The sequence below is a fragment of the Gallus gallus genome, chromosome 24 (assembly GCF_016699485.2).
Source record: "Gallus gallus isolate bGalGal1 chromosome 24, bGalGal1.mat.broiler.GRCg7b, whole genome shotgun sequence".
Classification (NCBI taxonomy): domain Eukaryota; kingdom Metazoa; phylum Chordata; class Aves; order Galliformes; family Phasianidae; genus Gallus; species Gallus gallus.
The window spans coordinates 1256512-1282155 of NC_052555.1; the positions used below are offsets into that span (position 1 = coordinate 1256512).

General features: G+C 46.8%; 1 protein-coding gene across 4 annotated transcripts in view; it reads right to left on the bottom strand.

Annotated features, from left to right (window-relative positions):
- ARHGAP33 (Rho GTPase activating protein 33) overlaps window positions 1-25644 on the bottom strand; it is a 171580-nt gene that overhangs the window by 55877 nt on the left and 90059 nt on the right. For 3 of the 4 annotated variants that reach the window (XM_025143331.3, XM_004947963.5, XM_025143330.3), the window contains 3 exons: window positions 15314-15400; window positions 3038-3175; window positions 1183-1275 (listed from right to left, as the gene is read on the bottom strand). In XM_025143331.3, coding sequence (XP_024999099.2) covers window positions 1183-1275; window positions 3038-3175; window positions 15314-15400 — 318 coding nt within the window. Of the gene's footprint in view, window positions 1-1182; window positions 1276-3037; window positions 3176-15313; window positions 15401-24971; window positions 25333-25644 lie in introns of those variants that run through there. The other variant, XM_025143337.3, reaches the window with a different exon arrangement.

Sequence of the window (25644 nt, forward strand, 5' to 3'; positions counted from 1 at the left end):
AGAGATTTCAAGCTGATTCATAGAGACAGCACAGCTTGGGGGCCCCCCGAGCAGAGCAGCATTGGGAGGCATCACAGGGCACAGCAAACACAGAAAGAAAGGGGAAGAACAATTCATGGAGTGTATTTCAGAAGGTTATACATCTCTCAGTTAATTGAAAAGGTTATTCAAATTGCACTGCAGCAATTCCAGTGGCAGTTGCTGCCATCTCTACTTCCACTGGGTTGCTGTAAAGACTATCACAGTTTCAGTTCTGTCTCTCATATTCTTCCTCCCTTCATGCTGAGAAGGTTTCCAACATTCATCTCATCCCAAAGGATTTCAGGGAGAGGAGCAGATCTGCAGGGAAAACTGCAGGAAATGCACTCAGTCCTCATCATGAGCATCTAATAATGGATTGCAAGTCTAATCACAGTTGTTTCTGCTCCTGGTGTGCAGCAGTATCAGCAGGCAATGCAAAGACACATACATCTTCACCCAGACTGATCAGCAATGGCACTGATGCACACAGGTGGCACTGCTCGCTGAGCCCCATTCCCTCCTGCACTCTTTGCCCAAGAAGGTCGATTGTTTAAGATGGTAGAAGACTGTTAAGAGGGAAACCAAAGCTACAGCTGCAATTCACAAGTTGCAAACAGTGCCACTGCAAGCACAAAGCAAGCTCTGTTGAGCAGTTCAACCAACACTGATGGCACATGGGAGCAGATAACATTTATTGTTTCTGCAGCTGTAACACAGGGAAAAGAAAGAAAACAAAAAACAGAAATGAGGCAGCCCCAGAAAAGGAGTGTAAGAGCTCTCCATCTCCTGTAACCTATTCCTTGGAGACCTCATGGACAGGACTGAGGTTGGCTGCCCCAACCCTTGGGGTTCATCATAAGCGCCACCTTCCTTTCACTTTGTGAAAATGGGAATGATACACCTTTGGGTTATAAAACCCAAGCAGGATGGGACAAATGCCTTTGGATGTTTAAAATGCCTGATCTGATTCTTTTTGTACTACACCTTCTGTGGCCATCCAGACACCTGCAGTGAGGAAATTAAGCTTTTAGGACAGCTTTTCAGTGACACCCATAGATCCCGAAGGATTATATCTCTATTGAAAGGTAGGAGGACACATCTGTGGCTCACTCTGCTGGCTGAAGTCAGGGAACAAAGAACAACCAGAGCTTCATACCGTACCTCCATCCATGTCAGGGCAGGCCCACAGTTGATCTTATTGCATGCGATGGCCGAGAGACGGGACAGGTAAGCCATCAGCGTATGGGTGACAAGCTGCAATAGGAAAGAAACACGTACAGCTACTCTGTTAACACAGTAGAGCTTTGAGAGACTCCTTCAGAATTACCATAAGTTATCTGCTGGCATAGGCCAGTGATACGGAAATATATGCACTTCTGCAAAGAAATCTGTCCTTTGGAGTAGAGCACACCATACTCAGTACTGCAGTGACTACACGAAAAAGGCGTCTAAAGAAGCAGCTCCCTATGAAGGCAATGGGATTTTGATATAAGATATGTAGACTTTTAGTAATTCCTCCTGTAAAGATACTTGAATCTACAGCCCTCCTCTCATGGTGAATTTCACATATACACAAATCATTGGTATCACAAAAGAGAAGCCAGTGAGGGCTTCCCAAAGCTTCCCTGACAGTGTTATGAAGCAGAATTACAGCACAGAGTCTGTAGGACTGTTTGCAATAGTTCAAACCAGAAATGACCACGGGACACCGTGCAGCTGCAGGATGACATTCCACAAAGCAGGAGAGCTGCTCAGCATCGTTACATCCTCTGTGCTCACAGGCAGAATGCAGACCTTCAGCCGCACGGCATAAAGTGAATGCACTGAATGCATTTCATCAGCTGCATAAATGGAGGTTTATTTAAGAGGAAGGAATGATTACAATATAATTTCAACAACAAAAAAAAAGAATGCAGGAATTCACTATCCTGAATATTGCTTCTTCTGTTCAACTGAAGAGACAAGGAACTTTAAATTCTCTTCAGAAGGAACCTGCATGAAATCAAAGCAACCAATAAATCACATTATACGATGAGTAATAGAAGAGTGTTATGGACCCTCTGGCCTGAATGGCAGAAGCCCCACAGTCTGCAGTAGGGTACTGATTTCAACCATTGTGTGCAGTTCTAAAGCAATCAATCCTCACGCAGTTGGCACTGAAAGAACACAGGCTCTGATTTACAGATCCTGGATAGATTCTGCTTTGAATGCTCAGAATGGCTTCAATTTCCTGATCTCCCTTTTCAACTACGCATCTCACAGGCAGGCAACATTCGCCTTCTGACACAGCATGTCAAGGTTGGTCCGTAGCTGTGTTTGATGGTAGGGGGCAAACACACAAGCAAAGGGCCCTGAGACAAGTGACCTGTGAAATGAAGCAACGGGCCCTGCCTGTAACTGGGATACACGCTCTTCCCACAGCCAGACTGCAGCCCAACAGAGGCGGTTTTGTCATGCTCTGCTGGCTCAAATAACCCTCTGTGGCCACACATTGCATTGTCTGTCTCTCCTTGTCTTTCAAAATGATGCAGTCAAGATGCACCTGCTACTTCCCAGCAAATTATTTCGGACGTGAATGAATCCCCCAGTTATCCACGGCAAAGAAGCTGAAGGATTCCAGCTCTCAGCACATGAAGTCTGTATAAGAAATGAAAAACCTCTTACTCATTGCTTTAAAGGCAATTTCAATATTACACTAATGCAAATGCTCTTAAAAAGATAACTTGAATAATTCTGAGACTATAAATATAATCCAGCATTTCAGTGCTGTGCCTGCAGAGCAGCATCACTTCCTAGGAACGCTGTCTGTATTAAGCAAGCAAATAGCCACACCACTGAGAGAGCTTCCCAAGGCAAACCAGCATCCTGACGGAGGCACTGGCAGTACATCCTCCCTCTGGATGCTCCCATAGCTGCACATTGATAGGTAAGAACTCGCAGGCCGTTTCCCTTTAAGCCATTGAAATGAAAGGCTGGAAACGACTCCCTGCTCTCATTACCTGAGCTGATAACTTACCTCCGGGCTGTCCCTCAGCACGTCGGAGCGGGGCAGCTCTGCGAGCTGGGAGAAACGCCGATCATAAATGCAGAGGTGGAGGTGTTTGTCGAGGACTCGGAAATCCTCGTAGCTGCGCTTCACGATCCAACTCTTCCCCTGCATGGAGAGAACGGCCCCACATGGTTACAGACCCAGCAGGACTGCTGAGATGAGGAGAGTGATGATGCCGGCAGAAGTAGCAGACAGCTCCAGAGATCCTGTTTTGCAAAGCATTTGGAAGTGCTGGAAGTGCCTCAGTGATATCTACGTGTGTTAATCTGCACTGTGAGTGCTGCTCTAATTGCACACCAGTGGCCCAGTGGTTGTGGGACCTATCAGAGCCCCATCTGATGGATTTTTGTGCACAAGCATTTCTGTGAACAAGGTGCCTTTGCACAAGTGTAAATTACAAAATGGCTGTACAAATAGCTTGACATCAGATCCTGCATTGGGTGAAGAACGTGCAAACAAGGATCTGAAGGCAGCACAGGGGCTTGCAACATTTCTGTAGATGCCCCAGGGAAATCTTCAGCTGACTTTGAGGGGGAAAGAACTATGCTGAATAACAGCACTATGTGAAAATTTACTCCTGAGTGCATATCATTTCCCCAATTAAAACCATCGACAAGATGCACGCTGCTCGAGGGGACAAGGAAAGGGCCATGGCAGCACAGCATAATTTACCCTGTGAAGCTTTTAATATCTAATGACTATTTCTAAATGCTTCACCGCTTATTATGATCAATAAAAAAAAAAAAAACATAATAACGCAGCAGTTTACAGGTCAGGGATCTTCATGAACAGTTAATCCTCCCATGCAGCCCAGAAGATGCTATTTCTGTTTTACAGACACTCTGAATCAGTGGCCGTGGACATCCACAAACCTCCCCTCCTCTCTATTCCAAGTGCTTCTTCAGTCTTTCGTTTCTAGAAACAATGGTGTGGCCATATTGAAAAAGAAGACATCCATGTCAGGTTTCCCATCTGATTTCCAATTGCAGCTGCAATGCTTATTGAGGGCCGAGAGGCAGACAAGAACGTGATATCCCATTAACTCCAATGGGATGCAAGGAGAGGGGTGAAGCTAAGCACACAGACAAGTGATTTCCTGAATTCAGACTTTCAGTTACAAACTGGCTATGACACATTTCACAAAGGCAAAAAATCAAGTCCCAAATGAAGATGGTGGTCATGCCAAAAAATGAGCTATCAATGTGCTTAGAAGGAAAAAAAACAACTGCTGATTTGGACACAGAAACACAAAAACCTCCCAAACAAAACCAAAGCTTTCTTTTGGAATTTCACTGTACAGAAACATTCACAACGGTAGTAATGGAATTCCTCACAGAATGGAAAATTATGTTTCATGTCTTCCCTTGTTGCAGTCTGCTCTTCCATTCTCTCGTGCTCTTTCAGGCTGTGCAGGACTGAATGCATCATGAAAGACCGGCGAGACTTCAGAATACAGCACAGAGCTCCTGATTTTCTCCCATAATCAAAGCAAGAAGTGTCATGCTAGAAAAATGACTCGAGGTTACTGAACTGATGATTTAAACTCCATGGAGCCAGAGATTGGAACCTCCCATTAGTAAAACCACTGCTCTGAGATCGCAGATGGTAAAAGGCGACGTGGGCTGCACCTCACAGGACACAGAGGGACAAAGATGCTGAAGCACAGCTCCACAAGCAGCATTTATTTGAGCTTTGCTGCTCAAACAGCCCAAGAAGTTTCCATACTCCCTCAAACACGGCCCAGCTGGTGATGCCCACTGTTCCCTTGTACCAGCATGAGGGGAAGCACTGAAGGGCACAGCATTTCTTCTCCTCCAACCTGTGATGTGAATCACTCAAAAATCCGATACACACAAGTTTATACACACAGATATGCTGTCCCTGCTGTGTAAGGGAAAGTAAAGGACCGTTTGCAGCTGAAAGTGTTTAAGTCTGCCCAGATGCCCGCCCCTTTTGTCCATCAATGCATCTTCCAGGCAGACAGGGTGCTATACTGGGCTCCAGCACACACAGGGTGCTGTACTGAGCTCCAGCCTTCCTGTCCCACGGCCTGAGCCTGTTTTCTCTGCAGCACCTATGATTTATTTATGTTAAGACAGGAGCAGACCTTTCTCTTCTGGTTCAAATGCTCGGTTCCTGAGAGGAATCACATGGACGCTCCCATGAACCTCACCAGTCCACGTGGAGACCGAGAGCAGAGAAAGAGATGAAAGAGCATGGCAAAAGTCACGGCAGTTTGACCCTGCAGAAAGGGAACACCACGTATTGAATAGCTGGGAAAGCGCCAGCACCCACCACAAGGGTTCAGCTCGGCCGCGTGGTGACTTTTACAGCTGTCTGGGCTCGGGCTCTGTGTGTTATTCCAGCTTGACCCTAAAGCCTTCTTCTTTTTTTTTCCTTTTTAATATGAGTCACACTGGAAAACGGCTTTAGAACTTCAGTCATAACAGAAAACAAGACTGATCAAATCCGTTCTGAGCTGGTGCTGTAGGTGGCTTTATCCGAGCTCAACACCATTTACCAGATTGTCTTGGATGATTTCACACCTTCCAGCACTATTATTACAACCTTAGGAAAATTACAAGCTTTAAAATGTAAAGGGAGTTTGTGCTAAGGCAACACGAAGCTGCTTTACTGCTGAATGAAAGCATTCACCCAGCAGCAGCCTGAGGCTTCTCGGCTCTCACACTGCCAGGTTCCCCTCCAGCCCATGGAGGGATGCTCACCCATTGCTCCCAGCGCTGCCCCTCAACAGGAGCTCCCATATTTTCCTGCTGAATAGCCTCATTCCACAGAAGAAATTCATCTCTTTCAGCATTAATTATCCACTAATTGTAATCAGCAGGAAAAAAAAAGGCATGGAAATCACTGCAGCTCTCCTCCCTTAAATATTGCAGTTCCTTGTGCTCTCTGATTCCAGTGACAGATAGAAACACCAGAAACACATAGGAATGCAAGGTTGCTCAAGACCTGGTTGGAATGACAGCAGTATCATTCCACGTGCTCTGACCTATTGAGGAACTGACCACAACCAGACGTGTGCAGCTTTCTGGGTGCTTCTCTAACACTCAGAAGAGAAGCTTTGCCTGCAGCGTGCAGACAGCAGCACAGACCTGGCTCAGGCTTTGCTGGCAGCTGGTTTTGTACAGGCACAGGGAAGTAAGGGCACGCTAAGACTGAGCACACACACCCCACGTGTATGGCACTTGAAATCTTAACCACCCCATCCTCCTCCCATGAGTAAGTCTATTTCTAAATGGCAGGCTGGCACAGAGTGAACTTGAAGCAGGATTCACAACTCTCAACACGTGAATGAAATTCCCTGCTCTCCTGACAGGGTATAATGCAAACAATTTGGTAACAATCACCTCCTGGATAAAATCACACCATCAGAGCAAAGGGTCACAGAGACACAGAGGGTGAAGGGGAGGGCATGGGGGAACAGCTCATCTGTATTTCAGAACACTGAAGTAAGAACCAACACACAGCCACAAAGGAAATGCTTTGAAGCCACTAATAAGACCAACTGCTATGGAACAGGAACCAAAATGCTACCATCCCACAGGTAGCATGGCAGCAAGCGAACGCCCAGATATCTGCTGATCATTATAAGGACACTGAATGCACTGAAACACAAAACTGCCTTTTCCCTGTGCCCAGAACGTGCTATTATCGACTGGGCACAGAACCACAGAGAAGAAACACTATTTCATCGAAGTAAGAGAGCACCACACAAAACAGCACAAGCAGAAAAGCTTTAAACGTGACTTCCCTGAGGTCATAAGCCAAACCAAATCAAAAAAGCCCTTTCACAGTGATTTGCCTGAGGTCAGCTGCACTGACAGCAGCTCAGACTGATATAGAACTTGGTCTTCTTGCATCCCATTCCTTGGGCATGACACCGAAACAAACAGCAGATACTTTTTTCAAGTGATCAAAGAACAGAAGCAAGGTTTGGTTAAAACTAACTGCCAGAGATGAAAGATTTTGTAGGTCCAAAAGCAAGCTCTGAAAAATGAACCAACAAAAACCTGTCAGGTTAAAGCTGCCATCAGCACTGGAGTAATAAAACAGGTCAGGGAGCCCCACTGCCAGCAAGCAGGTGTGTCAAAGATGCGGCTGACCAAAAGTCCAGGAAAGCAGATAGAAAGGAGAAACGTTATTGAGAAAGCAGAGAAAGAGAAGCAGCTCTGGAGCACCGCTGACTGAACTGGAGCTGCTGCCAAAATGGAAACGTAACTGCCTTGCTGGCAGCTGCACGTACCACTTTCAAGGGATAGACTGGTGCCAAGAGCTAGGAGACAAAGCGCTGCAGACAGACCATCCTTAATAGCTAATATCCCTGGTGGGGTCTTTTAAAAAGGGAAACCAGAAAGTTTAAAATAAACACGGTACTTTTAAAAACCACAAATTGGTTAAAAACGCGTCGTTAGACAAGAAGAAAGTCGGCCTCCATCATCTGTCAGAGCCTCAGCTCACGACTGCAGACTTGCTCTGCAGAATGCAAAAGCATCAGTTTGCAATTATGCTTAAGGACTGCATCCCAGCCTGTCTGCAGTGGGCAGCTCTGGAAGCTCGAAGGGTACCCACCCTGGCCAAGGAAACAGAGAAGCCTACAGAGCATTGACTTGTTTCATGCTTCAAATGCAAATCTGGAGCTGAGACCTCAGAGCATTCACTGAGAGGTCAGTATGTCACCAGTTAGACTCCTGCTTGCTGGCTGCTAACCAGCTTGGGCACAAACCTGCCCTGCAGCTGTGGGACAGCACCAGTGGATATAAAAATATAAGGAATGACCTTAATTTTGTTCCCTCTGAGGATTCTGTCACTGATTCCTGGGCAGGTTGTCTTCTCAAGGAAAACCTGTTCTGTTCATTGCAGAGCCCTTCAGGAGATCTAATGCTGCAGGCAGCAGTCCCACCTCAAGAGCCAACCAGCTACATGAGGATGCAGCTTCACCTGATAAGCACAGCTACATAGAAGAGCAAGCAAGGATCTACGTTATGTGATAGCACCGTACCCACTACAATCAGAAGACAAACGTTTGCTATCTTCTTGCTCATTTTGTGCTCTGCCAATGTTGTTATGTTCCATCAAACCACAACAAAACATGCAAATATGAATGACTTCCTTTTTGCCTTATGTTTGCTTAGCAAGCAGCTGGGTTAAGAGCCAACAGCTCTGCCATTAAGGACAAAGCCCAAACTTTTCACAGCCTCAGCTTTCCCATCCTACAATGTGCCTCATAAAGGGCCACAGCAAAACAAACCACTATGGAGGTGCTGTCCCTTTTCAGTAGCACTCACACACTGATCCAATTTAGAAGGCTGCTAAATGCAGCATAATTTTGCTGTCAAGTCTCGAATTCCAACTGTGACATCCAAAGGGATTCCCTTCATTCTACTGTACGTGCAGCCTTTAAGGTTAGCTGCAGAAGTTCCTTAAGAGTAAAAATATTGACATTTCCTTGAGAGAAAACTGGATGCACTGTTAAGGCTCTTGCTGATCTTGCAGCCATGGGAAAAAAAAGCAGGCTGCCAAGTACAGCATCTCCTCTCCATAAAGCTGAAATAGCTCCTGGTTGGCCCAGCTGCTCTGGTCAACAGTCCTTCATTCTTAAATGCAATGAGTCAAAAAACTGCAGTTGTGGGGTGACCTGGCCACGTTCAGTCCCTTTCCTGTAGCACTGTTGCTTAAAGCAGCTCTGCAGCCTGCAGAGGATCACAGTGCATGAAACCTCTGTCCCAAGTGGCTCTCAGCTTTCCCAAGTACACAGGCACAATGCAATTGCCATTAGAAATGCACACGTGTTCAACCACCATAGGAATAAACACTGATGCAACCAAGAGAGACAAGAACATCTACCACAGTTCCTCTTAGCTGGGATATGACCCAAACCCAGCTCTTGGAGTTGTCAAACAAGTAAAACTGAGGACTAACCGCTCCTCTGCAATGCATTTCCACTTGCTAAGCTAAGGGCAGGAATTGATGTCTCCTCTCAGCACTCAGAGCCAACTGCTCCCTTCCATTTGTGGCAGGCTCTGCCTCATCCACACAGCCCCACATGACAGCCCCAGCCCTGCCAGAACGCATCGCTCACACAGAGAAGCCACAATTTCTGCCCTGTCCTCTTAGATTGCAGCACTGATTACACTTTTGCTTCAGAGCTACATAGAATACAGCTGAGATATGAGAAGATTGATCTCTGTAATTCAGAGCTTTCCTTCTGAAGGCAAAATGCTCAAAGGACATGACATGAACAAACCACCATGGAATCCTAAAAGGCTCTACTGCTTCATGGGACAGAGCAGAGCAAGCCTTCATCTTTGGTATACTGAAGGGGCAGCCTGAAATGCACCTACGTGTGCACCTGCCAAAGGAATTCACCTTAGCATAAGCAGTTCTGTAACAGTATTCATCTCTGCAATGTTGCTCAATGAACTGTTCAACCCCAAATCCGTGCACAGCTAGAACTCTGTTACTGCATCTCAAACACACAGAATGAAGAAAGGACCACACTGACTCCATTTCTTCCAAATACATATGGAAATAGAGAAGAAAAAAAGTCAGAGAGTCGTAAATGGGAAAACTTAAATAGTAAATCCCAGCTGCTTTTCACCTCTTGCTATTGGTACTGGCTGCGAATGGAGAGCAGGATGGGTCCCCCAGGCTCATACAGATGCTGCTGTCAGTTGGGGCAGTGCTGCTTCTGGATTCACTGCACCGTGCAGCACAGAAGGCAGCAGGTAACTTCTGGAGAGCACAAATATACCACAAATGACAAAAGTGAGCAAGTGGCACAACTCTTCCACCCTGGGAAATGAACTATCACAGAGCTGTATATAAACCCCGTGATGAATGGAGAGGGTATGGTGCAGCATGTTATTACAGAGGGGAAAGGTCACAGCACAGCGTTGATCTGATGGATGCAAGCACTGCCATACCCAGATCAGTGCTGTGTGGCAAAGCTCCAAAGCACAGCCTGTCAGATCCTTGTCCTTAATGATTATCATCCTAATTAATGAATTAATTTATCCTTTAATATTATCATAACAGCTACAGAGTAATAGACGTAGATGTTAATTATGTCATTCTGAAAGGCTTCTCATGCAATTCAATTTCTTCTCTCTTTTCCCTACAGATGCTGCTCTGCTTTCAGAATGCCTGGAGCAGACACTACACCTTGCCAGTGCTCTGGTAGTGCCCGAGCTTTGAACACAACCCAACCACTCTCTCCAGGCTGCTTGCCAGCTTCATACATTCCTTATTCACTCCACCCACTGCTGTCACTTCGCTTTTATTTACTGCTACTGAGAGCAGAAGGCATGTAGTGTATGACCTGAGATCAACCGTTCAAGCACAGCACATCAAGTGATGGATTAGCATTGCAGGAACAAGGAGTTCGGTTGCTTTCTTTTGACTAACACAGAACAACCTTTCTCACCCGAGAAATGCTTAAGGCAGAAGTTTGAACATTTGAGAGCATCCAGAAAGACAGGCAAGAAATATTTGATCCATGAAGGCTCACAGTCAGGATTTTAAATGTTTTGGGAGGGTTACAAACAGGTACCAGGTGTCACTGTAGGGATTCTCAAGCATGTGATGCACCCCACTCTCACAGGCAAACTGGTTGGTGAAGCTGTATTCCCCCAGGCACTTTGTTGCAGTCATCTTCAGGCAAGAAAGCAGAGCATACCCTCGTGCAATCTATGCTCATTTCACACCTATTGGTTTGGCTGCACCACTACAGACAGCACTGCACCACCCACGGGGGAATCCAGTGCTCATCCCTGGTGGGACTCAGCAACAGGCTTAACGTGAAGCATTATCTGAATTTACTATGCAATACAATGACAAAGCAACTGCTTTTGTTTAGCAAATTCTTCCTTAAACAACAAAGGCAGCAAATGCCATATTAAGAAAGGAGAAGCAGGTAACACATACCCTGAGGAAGAGATTCTGCCTTGGGTGGGATCCAGCTTGGATGCTCCACATGGACCTATCCCAATCTTTTATGTATATATAACACACACAAATGCACACATACACAATCATTTATGTGTGTGCCAGAGTTTGGCCCTCAGAGTCCCATCTGTTTAAAGAATTGTAGCTTTTCACAGCAAGAAATTTCACAGCACTTACACAGTAACTGTTCTGTAGGTATTTGAGCTTCGATCACACGAGACAAAGCTATTATATGTTAAAGAACAAGCCTTTAAGAGGGGAAAACAAACAATCATACAAAAGGTTTTTGAATGCTTGACTCAAAAATCCTACTGCAAGCAGTTGTGGTTTCCAGTAAGGACTCTCACAGGCAGATGGAATCAGCAAACAGTACTTAAGACATTGGAGTCTGAGTAAGACATTTGCTTCTGTGAACATATATTCTGCTCTCTTCTCCCCACAAACCACCCAGGATGGGGAGTCCGGACTGTTCTGCCTATTGGATCTCATTTTTTCCTGGCACTCTCTCTGCTGCCCTGAAGCACTTATTATTGCAACCACACTACCAGCCCCGGGATGCTGGATGGGGTTGCCTTCAGGGTTTTGCAAAGCTGTTCTTCAAACAGAAGATAGCAAGTTTGAATCTTGAGCAAGGCAGAGCCGGGAGATATGAGTGGCATATATTTGCATAACTGCCTTCATGCAGTGCATCAGAGACCTGATTCTATCAATCAAAATGAATACAGCACAGACAGCAGGAGCAGCGCAAAGAACTGTGCATCCCATGCAACCACGCAGGGCTGCTAAACTCAATGCCAGTGTGACATCTGCAAATGTGAGCAGAAACATGGAGAAAAGCCATGCTGGGACTGTGAGAGCTTGATGCCCTGAGACCAGCCTGACAGACCCACCTGGGTGCAGCTGCAGCAGCATCCCTGCACAGGACGTGGGTACGGTGCCATGGGAAGCACCCAGCAGTGACACAGGGAGCTGAGGGTGCAGTGTGGCACTCGGTCTTTGTGTCAGGGACCATCATCAGACCTTTGCTCGTCCTTCTAGACATCAGCAAGGACTGCAAATGCTATCCATGAGCCCTCAGAGTGCACAGATACAGCACAACCCCACGGAGGCCTCAGCCATGTGCTGCACTCCCAAAAGGGCTGTTGTAACTGCTGCAGCTGCTGCCCATAGAGCTCAGCAGGCGCACAGCACAGCCCTCACACCACCCACCCAACTGGCTCATGCTTTTCTATTTCCTGCAGGAAAAACCATCTCTGACTTTCCTTGAAGATATTCTCCTTCCCAGCAAAAATGGCACACAGTGTGCACTGGGAAAATGTAAACCCAATGCAGGGCTCATCCCAGAAAAGCATCTTCTAAGCTGTTTGTGAGTCTCTTTCTCTTTTCCCCACTCATCCACTCCTTCTTCCATCACAGAAATACACTTCATTTGTGTTTATTTTAACAGCAGCAATCAGTCAGCAGCAGGAACTGCACACGTCCTGAAATCAATCTGGCACAGAACAAGCTAAACAGAGCAATTTTCCTCAAGAAAAGGAAAATCCACCTTTACTGTTCTAAAAACCAAAGCAAAACAAAGGAAACCCATTATCAGATCTCTCAAACACAATTAACAGCACCGCCTCAGCCATGTGCTAATCTTCATGGTTAAATTTGTTCAAAGGAATCAGAAGAAGAATCCCACCTTCCCACTTCTCTAAGCCACGTGGAACAGCTCTCAGATATTCCCACTTCTTAAGAGCTAATAACTTGGATTCGTTGTCTAAGATCTCTAAGCAGAAGAAAAGCTGAAAAGAGCCTTTTGGAACCCCCTGCACCCCACACAAGGTCTGTATTTCACAAGCTGACTTAACACATCTCCATCTCTTTAGACTTCATCTGTGAAGGTTTTGCAAAGCAGTCACCAAACAAGAATTCTCTTTGCACTGCTGCAATTAAACAGAGCAGGAGAGAATGTCTTTCATGTAAATGCCCCACTGTGGTCTGCCAAGCACAGCTCAGATGGACGGGGATGCTTCCAATGCCTAATGCTCAAAGCTTGGGGTTTGTTGTCTGCTACAGAGTAAAGCAACAAAGGAAACACCTTTCTTTGGACCACACAACACACAGACTGTATCTGCACACAGTCCACACAGGCAAGGCGCTGTGATACGATGTATTCCATCCCACAGCCAGGCTCTGTAGCCTATTTCCCTAAGGTTTGTAATCTGAAGATAGCCAAGACTGCCAAAATGCACTTGCTGTGCACCATACGGAGGTGGGTGTGAGCCTCATCCATGGAGGTGTTCAAGAAACATTCAGATGCTGTACTGAGGGATGTGGTTTAGTGGGAAATACAGGTGATAGGAGGACAGTTGGACTGGATGATCTTAGAGGCCTTTCCCAACCTTGGTGAGTCTGATTCTCTATTTTTTGTTCTGTTTTTGCAAAGCAGCTATATTAAAGCCTTTAAATGCACATGGGTGTAGCTCTAATTAGCAGAACTACTTTTCTCTGTGTCCATCTGAGAAATCAAGGAGACTTTTGCAAGCTGCAACAGCAGGCTGGACACCAATACTAGTAGTACATCCAAAGGGCAAGCAAAGTGAAATTTGTCTTATAGGCTTTTTTCCCCCTCCTCAATATTTTTGGCCTGACAGAAACACATCCTGCCAAAACCTCTCTCTGCTGCACTATCATTCCATGAGCTATTTCACACCTCCCATTTAATTCGAATGTGGAGCCAAATCCATCCAGACACTGCTGGTATCCATCGCGTGACAGCATGGAATCTCTCCCTGGACATTAGGGGAGGCCACGAGATGTCAGGGGTGAAGTATCTCCACGGCAGAAATGATACTCATCTGTGCAGCTCCTTCCATGCCTTGCCTTTCATTGAATCCAGATGCCACGAGTTTCTCAGCTTCGCAAGGATCTGAGAGACAGGCACAGCCTGACACGGGATGAATCACAAACTCGGGGCGTGGAGACATTCGAGACGGTCAGAAGGATTACTAAATGCAAAGGTGACTGGTTCTGTGCCCATCCTTTAAAGTGATGAGGCCAACTCCCAGTGCTTTCATTTCAGTTTAGGAGAACACTGAAAAAGAAAGCAATAGCTCAGCAGCTGGGCATGACTCGCAGCCTCCGAATCTACTGGGCAGCAGCTCCATTCAGTCTGGCTGCAAACTGCATCTCCCTTGCACAAGGCACAGACCTCACCACGCTGTCCCTAGAGAAATCAGTTCTCTGTATAATATTCTGACAGCAGTGTCAAACGGCAGGACAGCTGGGCTCTCTCTGGGCACAGTACTGCCCATACCTTGCATGCAATTCACTGCTAGTTGCAGCTCCCAGGACTTGCTCCTTTGCTTACATCTCCTGCAGGTCCTATAGACCCCTCAGGGTATATGGAGTCTTCAGATTCCTTAAATCCCTCGAGAAATCTCACTGGAAGTCACCAGACTCTGCCCCACACAATCCAGTGCAGGTTGCACATACACCTCTATTCTGTATGCTTTGTTTTAGTACCCAAGAAAGGTCAGCAGAACCACATAAAGAGCTTTAGAGAGAGACTCCACAGTGATTCCCATTAACGTTCAGTATGAATTGTTGAGATGGATGCTCAAGGAGTGCTGCGATGAATTGTGAAAAGAACTGCTATGCTGAGACCAGGAAAATGCCAAACACGAGCATTAATTCTCAATGGAACTTGCCAATGCAATCGGTCTCCCACAGCCAACCATTTCATTCAGTCTATTAAAACATGATAGCCTATTACACAGCATCTTACAAAGTCCCTATCCGTGTTCTATCAGATGGGGACTCTGGCACAAAGCAGCAGATCTGTTTGTGCAGAGCACTCTGATTCTGCAGTAGCAGAGCAGTGAGATGTGTCACTGCTGGGGGTGGATCCGCCCCACGGCTGACAGCAGCCTCACCAGCAGCACCAGCCACAGCTTTGCCCGTGGATTTCCTCTGCTTGCATCCCTGCTGTGCTCCCTACAGCCGCTGGGCACACACACAGCTGAAGCATGCATGCTTGTGGCCCTGGGTCATGCTGTGCAGCTCTGCACAAACTGGGGCTGGGATTATTTGCCTAAGGGATTTGTTTCCTTTAAGGCTAGCTGGTCACAGCACCACAGACAGCATCCTTCTGAGGGCTGAGCTGGAGGGAAGTGGAAAAAACCCACACATGCTGCAGGGAAGTGCCACATCAAAACATTATGAGGCTGCGTTACTAAACACAGTGCAACACAGGCTGCAAAACGACGCAGGGAGAGAAAACATGGCATTTACCTGGCAAGAGATCTGGACAAGGTAGACAAGTTCCTTGGATTCACAGCCGTTCCTCATCACTTCGCTCTGTTCTTCCGGGAGCGAAAGCTGCACCAGGGGAGTGGGGAGAGGGTGGGAAGAGAGAGAGAAAGAGCAGGTCAGTGAGCAGGGCTGAGCCAGCCATGGAACAGCACACACAGCACAGCAGTCACATCAGCTCGCTCCAAGACAGGCTGGGGGAAGCGGAGCCTGTCTGCAGTCATCAGATAGGAAACACTCAGCATTCATGCCTTGCACAGACCCTCTGATGCCATTGGATTCCAGCACCTCACCTGACAGTTTAAAAATAAAAAGTATGGTTCAAAAATAAAACAATCACAGGAAAGCAAAGTGTTCGAGGCAGGGATTAAACCCCTAGCTTAGAAGTCTGCAAATTTATTGTTCCCTGCAAATACTTCCATAGTTATTCACACATCAGATAACAGCAATCCTCTCCAATTTCATCCATCTCTTCTCCTGACAACCCATGAGATACCCCCTTTGACCACTTTTAGGCTTTTCCCATTCTACCTTCTTAGCATGCTGTTCTCTTGGCTTCTGGACATCATTTTGGTCCCACCAATACGTTCCCCCCCCCCCCCTTCAGAGCAAACTTTCATCTCAAAAGCTTTTCCATGAGAGCTTCACGATGGTCACACGTTCCCACATTCTCATGAAGGTGGTGTGCAGTACAGCCCTGAAAATCAACCCAGATTCAGAGGGTCTTTAACACGGCGAGCTTAATTACACCCAAAAACTGCATTCCAGAAAGCGATATATCAGTAAAATGGACTTCTCTGTGTGCGTAACAGTGTGTTGCATGCTGCCATAAACATGATTAAATATGACAGTATCATTGCTATTTACTATCAAATTTTGTATTTGAAGTGCTACTACGTTTTCAAATGAAAAACATAACCCCAAAACAAAACCTGCAGTTAAAGGAAAGCCAATGCATGGCAGTATTTTCCACGTTTGTCAGGTTCCAGGGAGCTGCAGGTCAATCAAAAGCAGGTTTCCTACTCAGGGAGAGAAGTTTCCATCCCTTAGTGCGCCCTGTGCCTATTTAGGGTCTGTGCACCCACTCCATCTGCCCACGATGGCATTCCAGGCCCTGCCTCATTGCAGCACATCCCTGCAGCTCTGCTCCTGTGTGGACAGGACAGCCAGCAGCCCAGCCATGAAGTCACAGCACACACCTGCAGCAGCTCCCTGACGTGCACAGCACCCAGTTCTATGCAGCGTGAGAAGAGGTAGGAAAAGGCATAGGTCCGGTTAAGAAAAGGTGGCATTGCATCACCTTTCCTTTTACACATACTGTAATGCGCACCCATTTGGATTCATGTCGAGCCAAGTCTGTACACGACCTCTCCAGAAATAGAAAGTGAATCATCCGTAGGCGTGAAGTCCCTGTGTGTAGGAGGGCTGAGTTACACCAAACTGAGATCACTTTTCATTTGAAAGAGCAGAGCTACCTGAGGATTAAGCTGCTGGTTTCTATTCACTGCCTTCACACCCACGGAGTTTGCTTTCATTTTAGGGCTTCTCAGTATCCCCTTAGACAAACTCCTGGCCTACGGGTGCTAAATCAGAGGTTGAAGCAACTCCTGAGAGGGCCCAGCAGCCATGCAGAAGTGCTCTGAATGTCCCTTCTGGGCTATGGAGATCCTGCAAGCTGAGCAATCATCCCTCTTCCACCAGCCAGACTCACACCTACCGAGAGAGAGAGAACTGCATGCATGGGGAGACCTGTTGGTTATACCCTGTAACATAACTGCTCTTGAAGTACAATTCCCTCAAGGTTCACTTACACTCCCTGAACACACGTGGTGTCATTTCTGCTTTGCTCTGTTAGTAGATGTGCATTAATGCTGCTCCAAAGTTACTGAGATCAGTATATCTGGCGGGTCTCTGCTCTGCACATACTGCCCGAGAACTGACATACCAAACCCTGGAGCAGGTGTGGAATTCCTCCTCCTCCTGCATTACATGACATTAAATCACTGCATGCCACTGACCAATAGGAGCTGCAGTAACACTGAATGCAACCAACAACTGCCCAGCAGTGAGTAATGAAAACAGACCAAACAGCAGCAGATATTTCCAAGAACAGGAAGCCAGCCCTAGAAGCAAACACAATCTCACAGAACCCATTCACTCCAATGACAACAGTTTCAAATTGGTAATTCAGAAGACAAAATGAAGTTACATACCTTGTTGGTATACAGCTCTGCCAGGAAAGAGCAGCACTTACTAGCCAAGACTTTACTGATAACATTTACAGGCAGGGCTGGCTTAGAAATGCTGCTGGTTCCTGTGGTCTCCCCACCATCAGAGAAAAAGCAGCTCATCTCCAGTAAGCTAGCAGCTAAGGCAGTGATTACAGGAGTCCCCTGCAGAGTGATTTACTGATTTACTGGCCATTCCTCTTGCGGAGATAAACAACAACATGGGAGGGAAAGCCAGTTATGATATGGCACACGCACAAGTCTTACTCAAAGGCATGGTAGTTTCACAACTGTATGCATGTGCAGGATGAGGTTAGCAGGAACAAAACAAATGCTCTCTGCTCTTCTCCCCGACATGGCTTTGGAAGCTCCTTCTGCTCTCCCTCCAAGAATAATCCTCGCATCAAACTCTGGCAGGTCTGAGCTTGGAGCAAAGCAGCAGGCGCTTTACAGTCTCATTTGTTTGTCTGGAGCGGCACAGTGTCAGCTCTAGTGTGATCCTGCCTGCATGGCACGTGGATCCCTGGCCCTGAGCAGCAGGTGCATCTGCTGACATGTCTTTTCCTTGGGTCCACATGCAGGAAACGCAGCGCATCCATTACTGCCGCAAAACCTGCGGTGCAGCAATGGGCAAACTGCAACTACCTGTGCATAACGCAATGCCAGTGCATGTTCTCATCATGTGAAAAATACCTTTCATGGCCAACTAAAATAGCTACAGACATAAAATGAACACAACTGGTCTCTTTAGACTCAGAAAAGCCACATCACAATTGGGTTTGCTGGGAGGGATCCGGCTGGTTAGTGGGTGCAGCCTTACTGGGTGCTGGAACCATCCAGCTGTGCTGAGCAGCACCGGGTGCAGTGCTGCAGGAGGAAGGAGGTCAGTGAGCTGCCAGGCATGGGGCTGAGCTGCCCACGTGGCCACGGGTGAGCAAAACCTCCGTGGGGTTCATCTCAAACACAGCACACATCTGTAGGAACAGCAAGATGGCAGAATGATGAAGAACTGCTTTTTGCCAGGAGCCTTAAGTCAGTGGAAAGGCTGATGCTTTCCCTGGCAGAAGATGTGTCATTGTTCCAAGGAAACCTGGTCATCTTCTCACGTTTTTCCAAGATGGAATTTAAGGTTAATTCCTTGGCAGGAGCAGCCAGGCACACACAGCTGAAACTTCTGCTGCTCAAACTCAGCCATAGCAAAAGCTCATTAAGTTTCCAAACCGCTGTTATGTCTGATCATTTGTTCTGACTATAGTAGCAATGCACTTCTTTGCTTTCTAAACCACTGCTCCCAACGTCTCCTTGATATCTGTCCTCTTGTTAATTAATGGTGATTGTGCAATTTAGCAAATCAGATGAGGGAAAAAAACCACAGGACAAATGCCACCTTTATTCAATGCCTTGAGAAGTATGTATTGGGTGGAAGCCATGTCTGATGGTCAAAAGCAAGAAATCTGATGCTAACTTTCCTGTGAAATATCTCCCTATTCCATTAAAAGAACAAATAAATAACTGTAGGGCCCAAATACCCTCGGGACAAACCCTGAGGAAGTGAAATGCCTTCACACTCATCAAACTCAGAGCTGCAGAAGAAAAACCTTTTATCAGCTGTTCAGCTGCAGCCTCCAAAGCACACGGCGCCTTCAGTGCCCTTCAGAGCTCCCTGCTGATCACACACTTCTCTCCAGTGGATCCATTCCTTACTTCGGGTTTTCCTTAAGGAGGACCCTTCAAAACCTCTTTTTTTGATACACCTGAAGTCATTATTTTATTGCATTTGAAATCCCACATTGGCAAATCTTTCTGCGCAGTGAATCATTTTCCAACTAATTTCTCCGACAGTCAGAATGTGTTTACCTGTGGCCTTCTTCCCCCTCTCCAGAATTTATCTTGCTAAGTGTTCCCCATCTTCTGCCTTACCCCTTTCACACCGAGCTGTGTCCTCAGAGCACAACTTCCAGCAGAGCAGCTTTACCCAACCACAAATATTCAGAAATAGGGATGAAAGTAAAGCCAAGAGAGTAATGTTTACGGAATATTTCTATATCTGAAATTCCATTCATTGACTGCTCTTTGAACCCAGCCCTTTGAAATCTCCAAAGTGGCACCTGAGAGCAGCAGAAATCAAACAGAGCTCAAAGAAAGGCATCTCCTGCCATGGCCCCGGATGACTGCTCTGTGCTGGCAGCGCTGTGACAGCATTGCTCACTGCACACCTCGTGTGTGCACGGGATGCTGTGCGCTCACTGCAGACAAGCAATGAGTTTTCATGTCAGTTTTGTAAAGCTCGTACGATACAGTAGGGTATAAACATCACATAGATTAATGCTGGCCCCGGAGCTTTGCTAATATCAGCACTGAGGTGCACTGAGGAATGCAGTTTGGTGTCTGTGTGTGGAATTCAGCTCGGCTGCTCCTCTGCAATAAAGAGGCAAACTGATCCCAAGGAGACAGCCTATTTTTTCCACATGGGCTGCACAGAGTACAAAAGAAAACATCACTGTTCCAAGTAAGGAGGTCACCAGAGACAAGGGCAAAATTAAATGCTGGCTTTAATTCTCCTCCTTGCAGAAACAAGTTCCCATCAGCTCACAGGTGTGCTCAGAAAGCCTAACTTTAATAAGTGTAAGCATTAAGTCAATTTAAAAGGTTACAGGAAGCATATTTTGCCTATAGTAACGTAGAGAACTATTTTAAGTTTGCCAATTACATGAGAAATGCTTCCTTCCTATGGCAGCATGATTATTCAGCAGTCAGCATCCTTTCAGCTGAGCATCACCGCATGGACCAACAAATCCTGCCAGTGCTTTAGGGCAGGTGCTCACCCCCAGCAGCACCCTCAGCTGCTTTCAACATTCCAGAGGTCAGAATAGCTCCGTATGTGCCTTACATACACCACAGCAGGTCTCTTTTGGGGTTATTTTGTTATTTTGTTTTCAGTGTAAGCTCCCCATGAGGCAATGCCCTCATGCTGTGCAGTTCTGTCCATCCGAGAGACTGAAGCAGCTGAGGAATCCCTTCAGCTTCTCTGCAAATCAAAACTGCTGGGGAGGAGGACTTTAAAGGCAGAGGAGAGGATGCAGGGACCAATGCAAACAGAGCTCCTCCATCCACCTGAACAGCCACGCAGGTGGTGAGCAAATGGCATCCCTGTGAGGCAGCAAAGAGCAGCATCTCCTGAGAAGAAGTAATTAGCTCTGGATTTGGCACCTCAGAGGCTGACTCCAGGACGTAATGCTGGAGAAAGGTCACCCTCTGCCTGTTTGCACACTGCTGCTCACAGATTTCTGCTCATGCTGTGTGTTTAGAGCAGGAAGCTGCACTTGTTCAGGCAGAGCAGAGAACAGCCTCAATAGATGGCACTCAGAAAGCACAGTGCCTACGTGCCAGCAGCAGCCAGCTTCAGAAATTCAACAACTGCTTTTAGCACTGACTGAAGTTATCAGCATCAGGCTGATGGGTGTTGATTTCCATTATGTTGCTCTAGCTGAGAACGAAGAATTTGTTTTCTTGGTGATGTAACCACCTTGGGTTACTGCACGTGGCTGACTGGGTGCTTGTGTGTATGCACATCCAGAAGCATGCCTTGTCAAAAAGGATTTGCAAAGCTGCAGCAGTACAGGGTGCAGGGGATGTAGCACTCATGTACGCACCAGGAAAGACTCCTCTGCAAACACAGCAGCCTCAGTCCTCATTGTTTTTAAGATCACCATAGGACCAGTGCAAGGCATGCAACCCTGAGTATCACAGGTAATCAATGAGACAAAAAAGTCAGATTAAGAAATCCTAATGCCCTATGCCAGCAATAGAAAGTAAATGTGAAAACATTGTCCTGAGCCTGCTGCACGCAGCAAGAGAGATGGAAGGCAATTCCAGGCCACGTCCACACGGTTCTGGAGAGGTGGTCCCATCCACACCTGCTGTTGTAATGCTGCTCTCAGACACAGAGCACAGCAGGATCCAGTTTGTACCTCTGTGAAGAATTCAAGCCTAACCTTGATGGATTTCAACTCCAACTGCAGTTAGAAATGCACTTCAAAGGACTTCACCCTGAGTCCCTGATCCAAGGTTCAGCTGCCAATGCAGGCAGCTTAACTCTATGCTGCCAGAGTTTGTTGTTTTAATTCTTAAGCCAAATATATTTGATGCCTAAGCTTGTTGAGACACACAGTCCCACAGTTATATCAGAATTACTTTGCCCAGATTTTCCTGTATCAAATTGCAAGTGTTTTCTCATGTGGTCTCCCCTGTTTATTTCCTCCAAATGTGTAAGAAGGTCGATCTTCATAACCTATAAAATATTCATACAAACTTCTTAGATGCAACCATTAGGGACCCCATTAGGCAGAAGCAACTTCTTAGGGTCTGAAAACAGAATGTTTTCATGAAATTAAAGTATCTGCTGTTATTAAAAACAAATTAGCTACAGCCCGCTCCATGCAGCTGCCTGTAGAGAAGTGCAGCACGGCCTTCTGGTGCATCAGCCACCGCTGCCAGCTTTGTAACATGAGCAAACATGCTGAGGGTGCACTCAATCCCTTTGTTCAGATCACTGTGAAGATGCTGAAAAATCCCAGACCCAGCACAGAGCCTGGGGAACACAGCTACTTGCTGGTTGGTATTACCATTCTTCCTACCAATGCAGAGATGCTAAAATCTGATAGAGGTCCATATGAAGAGATGGGAAAAATACAGCACTGCCACCAGATTGCTTTACAGATTTCTTTCCTAAGTAGATGTGTGCTTTTTTGCTTCCATGATGACCTCATTTTCTCCTCCTTTTCTTGTGGGGGAGCTACTTCCAGTGCCTGAGGTTTCAGAAGACAGCATGAAACATGACACGAAGACCAGAGCTTGCCGTGGGTGTGGGGTGGTTGTGCTCTGCCAGGCATACAGTGGGGTACTGAGTTCCACATGGCAGCCACAAGCCACATTCTTGGATCCAGGAGCTGTGGCCACAGCTGGTGCATCACTGCCAGAACATATCAGAGAGTACAGATGGGTGCAGGCACTCCTGCTCCTTCTGCAAAGCCATGCTCTGGAGAGCCCGTTAGGTGCTGCTCAGTGCTGTGCCAACCAGGCTCCTGGTAACAGCAGCCCTGGGATAAAAACAGTGTACTCTTAAGCACCAGAGGATAAATTAATGGAATCTGATGCTGACTCCATCAGCTCCACCAAGAGACAGACTGTGGGATAGAACACAAGGGGAAAAGCTAACACATCTATGACGGAAATCAAAATAGCTATGGCAAGAACAGCTCATAGGGTAAACCCAGCCTCAGAGATACAAATGCATCTGGTTCCAGTAAATACAGAGCCTCTATTATGGCATGCTGTTGATTAAATGCTTGTTTTGTTGCTTGGAGAGCACGGAGCACGCAGCTCTGACAGGCAGAGCAGCACGATGCCCACACTGAGCACCAACATCTGCCTGAGCACCCCTGCCCTGCAGCCCCACACAGCTCACTGCACAGACACTGGGGAGGGCACAGGGTGAGGGGAGCAAGCAAGAAGGGCACGGTTGGCAGGAGGAAATGAAAACAGCCCTCAGGTACACAAATCACCTCTTTCACATTCATTTTCTGTAAAACAAAAATAAACGTTTCCCTCAATAAAAGCATTTGCAAGGATGCTTTAAATGACTAAGAGCATAGGATCCCACTAATGCTACAGTGCTGGTAAAATGTCAGTGCAAACACTGGCACAGATACCTCCAGCAACAGGCAGAGGGTTGGTTGTGATGTAAAGGAGTTTGAGCACAGATCTGAGCAGAGCCCACCATGCCCTGCACCAGGCACAGCGCTGCCAATCCCTCCTCTATGGACTTCTGAGGTCTGAATTCATTTAAATCACTCTGTTCCTGAATTCTGCACGCAAGAGAGGCAGTGCCATGCAAACAGCACAGCACTCTGAAAACAGCATGTCCAAATCAGCCTCCTTGCCCTGCTCTGCAATACAGAAACAAAGCAGCAACTTTCAGCTTCTTTCACTTATGGCAGCTCTGCAGCTCATGTTATAGTGACACAGATAACTTTATCAGCAGCTATTACGTGTCATGCTAACCACAAGCTCGTATGAGAGGTGTCACCCAGCCTGACATCACAAATAGAAAATAAGCATACGTAGAGATGCCCTCATATGCAAATCCGGTGCATGGAATATAAGGCTCATTGGGCCACATGCAATGCAGGGAGCAGATAGGCAGGAAACAGGAAGGGCTTTAAGTCCAACTCTCCTGCACAAAAGACATGGAGAGCTGAGTCAGCACAACGGGAGGGGTTACAACACATCTCCAGTGCTTACAGAGACTTGAGGTTTCCCAAGGAGGGGGCCAGGGTAACTCTCAGCATTATTGCACAAGGGCCTTATGCATGCTGCATACTGATTTCCACTGCCTATGCTGAGTTTGGGACAGCACTGAACTGCCTGAGGTGGGCATGTGGAAAGTGCAGGTGGCGAATACTGATCCTGTGCAGTTCATGGTCCTGTGGTTCTATGGCTATGAGTGAGAAAAACAAAACATGCCATTCCACAATAAGTTCCTTGCCTGCTCTAAATGCTGTGCTTGCCATCAGCATGACATGTAAGGTGGGCATTATGTGTCCCTGCACCTGGTTAAAGATTCACCCACATCCATGTCCCACACAGCTCCATCTCAGTGTGAAACAGAAACACATACAGATGCTCACAGGATTCTCTGTGCAGCTTAAAGTGCACAAAGGTGCATTCTCTTCAGCAATAAATGTTGCTTTATAATCCAAAGATTTTTTTTAAAGCAGCAGCATGAAGGATCAATGGGAAGGAAATATATTATGAAGGATTTTCATTTTTAGATCACAGAGTGAGCATTTTGAGCATTGTTAGCAGCAGTGCAGAGCACATCCAGCACCATTACATGCAGCGTGGTCCTTCTTTCACTGCCCCTCATTTCTCTAATTAGTGTAAGAGTCACTGAAGTTCATATAAACAGATCAGAGCAGCCATTCACTTCTGCAGAGGTAGGAACCCAATGCTGGGCCGTCCCAGCCCCATTCCCGGCTATTTCCTCCTCCCTCATCAATACTCCCCTCAGGCTGACTCGCTCAGCACAGAACCTTCCAAAAGGCCATGGGTTAATCCCTGCAAGCAGTGCCACAGCTGGCACGATCCTCATCTTTACCATCTCCAACATAAGACAGCCTACAAAAAATGCAACACACAGCCCCTGCGAGCTACATCTGCTAATTCTACAAAGAAATCACTGCCTGTTAGACTCATTCCATTCGTTCTTTATTGCCACATTAACGTTTGGTGCCATCCTTAAGGCTTTCTTTCAGCTGCTTTTATTTTAGCACTGTTATTACATGGCGTCAGCAAACAAAAAGGATCTTATATCGAGCACAGAGATCACCGAAAGGCTGTGTACTACTTACCCCTGCTACAATGATCTATTCTTTCCATGGATATTTCTTCCCCTAGCCAAGGCCTAGCAGTTCCAGGTCTCTCCTCAGTTTCCCAGCAGCTAATTGAAAAAACCTTCCAGGCATCGGCTCTGCATGGCGAGAGCTCCAGGAGGGCAAAATCCCATTAAACTCCCCAGTTCGGCTCCCTCGCTCTCCTCTCTCCCTGGTGCTGCTGCTTCTTCAGATGAACGTGCCTACGAATAGCATTTAAGATCTGCCTCCATAGCCCCGTTAGCCGTATCCATGCTGCCCATTTCATGCTCAATTTGCACTGCAGAGAAGTCAGTGGTGTTCCTTTCTCTCCCGCTCGCTGTCTCATTGGAAAGGTCCCACAAGACAAGCCGTGGAGTTTAACAAGAGCCAAGAGAAACAGAGAGGGAGGGAATGCATGCAGGGATTGTGCTCAGGCGCAGCACAGAAGTCTGCTGCTACGGCTCGGAAGGAAAAAAAAATGACAGCAAACTGCCATCACATGCCTGAAACACAGCACAGTTTAAGGCAAGCCGATTCCTCAGCCCTCTTCCCTTCCCTCTGGTATCAAACAGCTCGGAGCTGAAGCTCCATGAAATTCCTCCCAAGCCCCCGGTGCTGTGCAAGCTGCAGATGTGTGCAGGATGTGTGCCCAGCACAACGGGGCTCTGTC